Source organism: Mya arenaria, chromosome 13, assembly GCF_026914265.1.
Source record: "Mya arenaria isolate MELC-2E11 chromosome 13, ASM2691426v1".
Lineage (NCBI taxonomy): Eukaryota > Metazoa > Mollusca > Bivalvia > Myida > Myidae > Mya > Mya arenaria.
Window position 1 is genome coordinate 55,286,108 of NC_069134.1, and position 8,827 is coordinate 55,294,934.

Sequence of the window (8,827 nt, forward strand, 5' to 3'; positions counted from 1 at the left end):
AGTAGATGCTGCAAATAAGTGTTAATGCAGTTCGTTAGTGCAAGATGGGATGGAGTAGATTCTGCATATATAAGTTGATTGTGATAGAAGTATGTATTGGATTCAAATGTTGCTGTAAGTAGGTACCGGTGTTGCTTTAAAAAAGTGTTGAGTGAACTTGGCTCTTCAAATCAATGTTTAATGCAGTTGGTGCTTCAAGTTTGTGTAAATGCAATTGGTGCTACAAGTATGTATTGGATTTATTTAAATTATGCTTCTTCTTTTCGTAGGTAAGAATTTTTCTAATAATACAATAATCAGAAATTCTGTGTCATGAAAGTTCATGTCAAGGAATTTGAATAATTCCTGTGACAAAAATAAGTATTATATTCGAAATTTTGACGTAAGTAATTTTCATTTGAGTAAAGCATACTTTGTTAAATCTAAGTTTTCCTTTTTGTCAAAGATGGCCGGAATTTGTTTTAAATAAGATCCTGTACCGAAATCCAGTTTATGCTTCAAGTATGTGTTGATGAAGTTGGTGCTGAAAGTACGTGTTGGATGCCGTAGATGTTGTTTATTAATGTTTGAATGCAGTTTGTTCTATAGGCTAGTGACGGATGTAGTTCGTGCTAAAAGTATGTGTTGTTGCAGTTGCGGATGCGAGATTGTTTTGGATTGGTAAAGTTCGTTAAATTTTAAAAAAATATATGGCGTATTTGGAGCTTTGTTGACGGCAAAGAGTGTGAAAAATTCCTGGGACAATTATAATTATATTTGATATTTGTCGTTTTAAGTTTATAAAATTAAAACATGGAAAAGTGTAAATATTTCAAGACTTTCACTTAAGTAAAGAATATAATTTTGTAGACATTGGTTTTAAATTTTACGTGTCTTATACTTCGAACAGTATTCAATTTATTTGAAAATAAGATCATGTCCGGAATGCAGTTGGTTCTTCAAGTATATATTGGATGCAATATGCGCTGCAAGAATGTGTTGGACGCGATACGTTCTGCAACTTGGCTTTACCTTACTTGTCGACTTTATTGCTTTGAAGACCTAATCAAGGCATTAACTATTTTTCAACTGGACACTTGGATGGATACACTAGGACCATTTTGAAAAGACATGAGTTGATAAAAGCAAGATCACTGAATAAAAACTAGTTTTTTTCATATACGGCACATTTATTGAAAGAAAATTACGACCAGAGATATTTAAGCTATGGAAAAGACCCTTATTTTCGAGATAGCAAAACCGCTCGTCAGTAAATATTTTAAGTTTGCTTTTCGGAACGCTGATTGTTTGTCGCCTGCTTTATAGCAATGTCAGTTTCACTTCTGGGTAATTTTCAAAACCTAGCAGCAGACGAATGAAAATTTGATTGAAATATAACCCAGGTTCAGTTATGTTTATACTCAATATACCCTGTTAAAGTTAACTTGTGTTAAATACGAAACATATAATAAAACTGTTATATTAAGCATATCCGTTTTGTTTAAATCTTCCTCTTACAACCGAATATTAATAATATGATGTTGACTTTGACTAAAATTACACAACTTTATTTACTTTGTGTATGGTTGTCAACATGTGGTAAATTTTCTTTACATTTCGTCATTATAATGTGATTATCAAGCGGGTAACTTCCTAGTCTCTGAAAATAAACCGACTCCTGATTCGTTGAAATGATATCAAATAGAAAGACAAATACCTAATAACTTCCGCGTCAGATAAAGGTGTATCAATGTTTAAACCATTCATGAATGTTATTTGATTAAACGTGCATTGTTTATACGAATCTCAGATCATTTTGAATATAACCTTACATAAGGTTTCTTTTGAAATTCATTATTCAAAATAACACTTCATACGTTTATTGAAGACAATAATAATTGAAAGAAAGTAAATGTCAACTGAACTGTTCTTGCATTCATTACATTCGCTTTTGGTGCGTTAATGTTTTCCATATCTTGCTTTTTAATATAAAAATATTGAAATTGTATTAATAAAAGTGATCTAAAAACAAGATAGACTTCATGATGAAAACCATCTTCAATGTTTCTGTCTTAGGACATCGGTTGTTTATAATACTAGTATATTGACAATAATCTTTTCACTGTATGAAAGCTCAATCGATGTTAATTCACTTTTTGCAATTCCATCTCCAGCAGGCTACGTTCTTATCTCAGCAAATAAACGGACTCAAGTTTGGTTGAAATTATCTTAAATAAAAAAATGTGTATCAATCTATGCATTTATATGGTGGCCCGCTTAATTAATGGATAAAGATTGGACATTTTTTTATTTTCGATAAGCATTTTGCCAATGGATTAAGCGATAAAATTTTAATACAAACAGGACAGAAGAGAGGATATTTGCTTAACCCATTTCAAGTAAAGTGAACAATGTTATAATATGGGAATTTCGTTTTAATGAACAACAAAAATAGATATTTGGTACTCATCGCCTTATTCACGAAATGGAGCGTAAAATAAGACATTAGGGTAAATAACGCATAAGGTAGTTCGGGTAACGAAGGGAGATATAATATATAGACAAATTGGAGAATGATATACCAACGTGAATTATCACTTAATTTAATCATATTGATATCAGGAACAAAATAAGAAAACATTTAAGCAATAAGGTATTGATCAGCACGGGAAATGCAGTGATGCATGATTAAATGATGCACGAGAACATGACACATACAGGACACATGCCTCCTGGAGGGATAACACATGGTCATATGGCGCACGGAAACATGGAAAGCGGTCACATGACTCATCGAGGGATAACACATAAACACATGACGCATGAGAACATGGAAAGCGGCCACATGACAAATGGAGTGATAAAACATGGACAAGTGGCGCACGGGAACATGGTAAGCGGTCAAATAACTTTTATAGGGATAACAAATTGACATATTGTGCACGGGAACATGGTAAGCGGACACATGACCCATGGAGGGTTAAACATGGACACATAAAGGTTTGCTTATCAAACTGATTTATTTCTACCCGTAGATGCATTTAATTATTGAGGTAACGTTCTGTTCTCGTCAAGCTTGAGTTATTTCATAAGGTCATAATTAATTAGATAATTGCTACTATTTTATGATTAAAAACTTAATACATTGATGAAAACGTAAGACATCAATGCATTCAAATATGATATTTTAAGATTTATTAGAAGACGAGCGGAATTTATTTTGATAACGAAATGGGTATATTTCGGAGTTAAGATGCGATGTAATCTTATCAAGGAGAGTGCGTTTATTCTCATATACGGTTCTGAATAACAGTGGTCGCAAATTAACAGCTTCAAATCTTCCGTAAGTTTTCCGTAAGCACTCTGCTTGAAACATCGAACATCGTTAAAGTTTGAATCTTAATATTTTATTTAATTAATCTCTCTATATCAAAATGGAAGTCAATGTTTTGTTATCTAAACTAACAATCATGCATGAAATAAGCGATGTTTCTCAACCAAGTTGACAGTAAATTGAAGTTATTACATTTGATACTTACAGGTTTTTAGCGCTTCATACCAGAGCGATTTCATCTTAAAAGATGTAAAGATTTCCACTGTTGGCGGTAAGTTGGATTTTATGATTATTAAAAACGGGTCAATTAATTGAAATGTAAATATTTGGATAAATAGTCAGGTTAATTCGTTATTTGAAATAGTAAAACTCATTCACGTATATTTAAATTTAAAATATTTTTTTTTATTTTTATTTTTAATTTCAAGTATTTATTTGCTTTAATAATGAAACATATTATATTTATTGTGTATCTAAACGTACACGTTTACGCGTAAAATAATATATTTACATTCGCCTAGTCCTTTACATATAAAACTTGACATTCTTATTGTATAACACTCCAGGGATTATGACGTCATTGTTTACTTCAATATTGAGCTTCGATAAGATAAGCGGGAGGTTATTATCCAATGATACAATAATCAGCTTTTTTATACAAACGTTTCTTGTCGGTTACATTACTCTGAGACCAAATACTTCATTGCAGAAGATACTACTAATGTTTAATCACAGTGAACATTTCTTTAGAAATGTAAATATAAGTATTGATCGTAATTTTATTGTTATTTTGAACGCATTAGTGCGAGCGGGCAAAAAAAACAAGAAGCTGGAGCGCTTCATGGAATTTGCTCGCGTGCCGTACTGCGTCAAAACAGCATAAGCGCAAGATCAAATGCGACAAATCCTTAAATAATTAAAATAAAAAAGAGATTATTTTTACCCGACCCATGGGCTTAAACCAAACGTAAACACAAACTACAAAAGCTGGATATGTAACAAATGTTGTCCGAGTACTGATTATGAATTAAATTCGAAAAACGAGATTCGAAAGTAACTGCAAGCCGAAGCCGTTGCTGATACGGACTAACTTTGCACATCATTGAGTATTGGTATCTTGTTTGTCTTTTTGTGTTGCTTAATCTGCATTTCATACACCCTATGTGACGTTGCAGGTATAGTAGGAGCTATGTTAGTCGTGATTCTACTGGCAACCTTTCTCGAGGGATTCAAACATTGGCTTTACATTCGACAGAGAAATGGACCAGACCACACTCAAGTTAAAGGGAAGTAAGTATGGAAACGAGTGTGTAGATCCCTTCAGTATTTAAATGCTTTAATACCTTCCCTTTTTATACAAATTTCAACAAACTTTATACTCGCAACCTCAACATCACATGAACAAAAAATAGGAAAACAAGATTAAGTAAACGTAATGCTATTATAAATTACAGTTTTGTCATAGGAAATTGCAGCCATATATTACATTCATAAGCCGTTTGCCTTTCATATTTTCAGATCAAGACAATTCACTTCCTTTTGGAACAACATTGCTCGTATTACTGCTTCACTACAAAAGATGTTAACGGTGACCGTCGGGTATCTTTTAATGCTGTGTGTCATGACAATGAACGTGTGGATGCTGGTTTCTGCCGTACTTGGCGCTGGAATAGGCTACTTACTCCTACGTCCTGCTGTAAGTGCATGCTTTGCCATGAGAAGGACCAAGCATGAAAGCAATGAAATAGGGAAACGTGAGGAAATGAGCTTGGTGAAACATTGAAAGGACACAGATGTAAAATACATTGACAAAGATTGCATTTTCTTTCATGCTTTACGATGAAATATGGGGTTTTAACAGTGAAATAACAACAGTGAAAATATCAATTTGATATTTTCACTGCAAAATAAGGAGTGAAAATATCAACTTTCAGAACTACTTTTAAATTCCTTTGTTGTTACATGTACCTGCCTTGATCAAAACAGAACACTGGACTTCAGTAAATTATGTAAAAAAATGTTAAAAAAGAAATAAAGAAATGTTTTATCGATTTAAATAAATATATAATTGGAAATTAACAACTTATTTATTACCGGTTATCCCGTTTATCAAACATTTTACTGATCTTTGAAGCTGAATGTTCGAACATTTGCTTTCATACCAAACAAATTTCAGACAAAAAGAACTGTTGAAACATAAATAAAATTTTATATCATCGTTCAAATGTATTTTGAACTGTTAACCATTGTAGTAAATGTTGCAAATGAGCTTCCCGGAGAATTCACACAGCAATTTACAGATAGATCCGATATTTTTTACCCTACCCTCACCTCAAAATGTGTCAACAAACTAGCGTGGCATCTACTCTTTATCTGGAAAACAAACATCTTAAAGCGAAACAGACTGGTCTCTGACAGTAAGATGACTGAATATTAACTTACTATAAAAACACGCGTACATGCAGTCTTAAACTAAAAAGAATGGTTAAAATCCAATGAGAATCCACATTTGTTTTGCTAACACATTTGACCTTCCAAATTTTCATTCTTTAAATAGCGGCGTAGTAATTTGGTTATGTACTCTTGCCCATCTTAAAATAAAAAGTGTTTTCATTATTTTTTGGAACATATGTGCACTAATAATACTTCATTGTTTACTGTTCATAAAGCTTTGCAATAAAAAACGAGCGAATATTAAGCTATAAGAATTAATAGCAGAGAACTATTTTTCAGCAAACCGAAGGTAGAAAAGTTATAGTTATGCACGAGGGGCGCCCCATGGGTAGCGGCGTAAAGCCTATCCTTTTCAAAAAGGGGGTAATTCAGAAATAAATAAAAAAAAACAACTCCGAAACTAAGCTTAAAAGAAACAGTGAACTCGTGAAAATATGTTTTTCTATGACATTCGTGAAATAAAATACGACACTGAAATAAACAAATATCCTCTATGTCCTAAGTCTTATTACAAATGTCAGTAATGTATAAGGGGATAGAATATCATTTGCTTGCATACGAAAGCAGTGAAAAAAATACAATTGGTATATTTCCTTTGATACCAAGTTATATAAACTTTGTCACTTTGGTTGATGATGTATATGTTATAATTTTGTTAAACTTGTGATATATGGTTCGTACGTGATATTTTCAATGTTTTACATTATTGGGTAAAAAGGCAAAGTTTACCCATGTATGTCATATACACTTACATTTCAGAGAGCAAAGTAAGCTGCATACTCCACTATAATGCACAGTAACACATGATAAATATGTTGACCAAGACTAACACAGTATATATGATATATATATATCTATCTACTTGTTAGACCGTCGATAATCAATAAACTTTTTTCAGAAGCTGTTTAAATTATTTGTTCTCACAAAAATGTGTGCTATATGGTTTTATATCAGTTTCGAAATAAACTACTAAAAGCGTAGTCGTTACTCAATGTAGCTATCAGGCAAACCACCAAGATGAACATTAATTATTATACTTAATTATACAAGTTAATCATACATGACATTACTCTGTAGTCAATTGCATTTGTCAGTGATACATTAGGGGTATGCATCTTATTTGTGAAGAGGATTAATTTTAGATATTATAATACTGACTGCATAAATCGAAGGTATCCGAAGCATGTCAATCACCATAATACGCTGCTAATTTTCTTAAAACAAACAAAAACTATTTACAGTGGTATATTTGAATTAGATAGTTGACTTATTCTAGGAAATGCTTCAGAGGCTTTATAATTACCGACCGAGACACAAACTGTTTAGTGTTTTGTTTCATTTTTTAATAAACACATATTCATGCGTGTCAAAAACATTCATACCACGCTATTTAAATAGTTTAATAAAGTGTATCCAGCGACAAATAACAAGTACTTATTTCTTGCATCACATTTTTGCATTTTATGGTATAACTATTAGTTTCTTTATCCATATTCAACAGCAGAAATACAGCTATAAAAAATCCGTATCACTATACTGTCGTTTTCTGATCCCGTATAATACGGTGTGTAATTAAAGAATTACTTTCGCGTCGCTTGAAATAGCGTGACAAAAATAACTGAAACAACCTGTGTGATTTAGATGCATAGCATGACCTTGACTATGTTTTCTCACGTCGGCAGCAGCAGTTAAATGTCCAGGAACATGATATTCAAACAACATGAAGATAATCACGAAGATCATTTTCACAGATGAGAACACTTCCAATTTATCTATAATTTACACAACTGGTAGCTATTTCGAATATGATAAAATTTCACCTTACCGTCAACATGAGCTGATTACCAAAACAAAAAAGACAGAATCACATCATCATAGTAATAGAGATAGACTAACGATCTTCCCTTGTTTCTGCATGTTATGATCGTCAAATCGTCAACATTCACTTCCAACCTTATGTTAAAATATATTAACGTTTATGTTTGTTATTTTTTGTGCTGTGACAATTAATTATTAGGCGCGAGATATTCCATGTATGGATTTTTGACAGAGACCGGTACATCGAATCCGTTCACAAACGCTGCTTCTTATGGCAAACAAAACTGTATTTATACAACAATGCATATATGTTATTCACTGAAAAATACATTTAAGATTCAAATTCATCAACATCAATACACACAACATTGTGGAAACAGCAAAATAATTTACTTGGGGGCTTTAGAGGAATAAAAAAGTAATAAAAAAAATAACATGCGCAATAAGACGTCAAAGGTGGTATACAATCTAATACAATCTAAAAGTGAAACGATTGATCTAGGTCATACTCAAGTAATATAGCCTATAATCGCCCGACCAACGTAATACTCCAAAATAATTGAGTAAAGAAGCTAAAAAGAAACTACCGACTTATAATAAAAAAGCAACAAATAATGACGTCCAATTTAAGATTTAAGATAATATTACTCAGTCCGATTTAAAACAGTCGAATGCGATAATTAATATAATAACAAAGCAAAACTAAAAACGCACAGGGAGTGAACGTCCATAATCAATGCGCATTGAACGAGCAGCATTTGTGGGAAGTCGACCGGTCACTCTAGGAAAAATTAAGAATGCGGCAAGTTAAAGGCACGCTTGTTCTCACATTTACAACCACTACCCTCTAAACATCAACATACACGTACAGGAGAATTGTATTTTACAGTGACCCATCTAAACACTGACAAATATCATAAGTTTGATTAAAATATTTAGAAAGAAAGTATGCAATGTTTAATGTGCATTTAAGTTATTGTGTGTTGGTAGTAGACTATCCATTTGACTTTTACCTTTTATCATTGTGCCATTCAACATAAGAACATGTTTCTTGTTACTGCTGACCGCTTGGCTTATCACCTTATATCATTATTAATATCAAAAGTTTAAAAGTCTAAACAATGCTGTTTTTGTCTTTCCTTCAAACTTTACATAGATACACGAAGTACTGTTAAGATTAAAGATTGTTGACTTTGCTACGGACGCTGTAGTATCTTTGACAGTATATCCGCACGGAAACCC

The 8,827-nt window shown here is 32.4% G+C and overlaps 1 protein-coding gene across 1 annotated transcript; it reads left to right on the plus strand.

The window, feature by feature from the left end:
- Positions 1 to 2,027: 2,027 nt before the first annotated feature.
- Positions 2,028 to 5,358, plus strand: LOC128214888 (uncharacterized). Its single transcript, XM_052921591.1, has 4 exons — positions 2,028 to 2,872; positions 3,521 to 3,584; positions 4,489 to 4,603; positions 4,832 to 5,358. The coding sequence occupies exons 1-4, from the start codon at positions 2,672 to 2,674 to the stop codon at positions 5,094 to 5,096; spliced, it is 645 nt and encodes a 214-aa protein (XP_052777551.1). The 5' UTR covers positions 2,028 to 2,671; the 3' UTR covers positions 5,097 to 5,358.
- The last annotated feature ends 3,469 nt before the right edge of the window (positions 5,359 to 8,827 follow it).

Excerpts from the sequence above, each read along its gene's own strand:
- LOC128214888 (XM_052921591.1), top strand. The coding sequence starts at position 2,672 with ATGATGCACGAGAACATGACACATACAGGACACATGCCTCCTGGAGGG. Across the intron at positions 2,873-3,520 it reads AAGTGGCGCACGGGAACATG|GTTTTTAGCGCTTCATACCA; the intron begins GTAAGCGGTCAA and ends TGATACTTACAG. Across the intron at positions 4,604-4,831 it reads CACACTCAAGTTAAAGGGAA|ATCAAGACAATTCACTTCCT; the intron begins GTAAGTATGGAA and ends TCATATTTTCAG.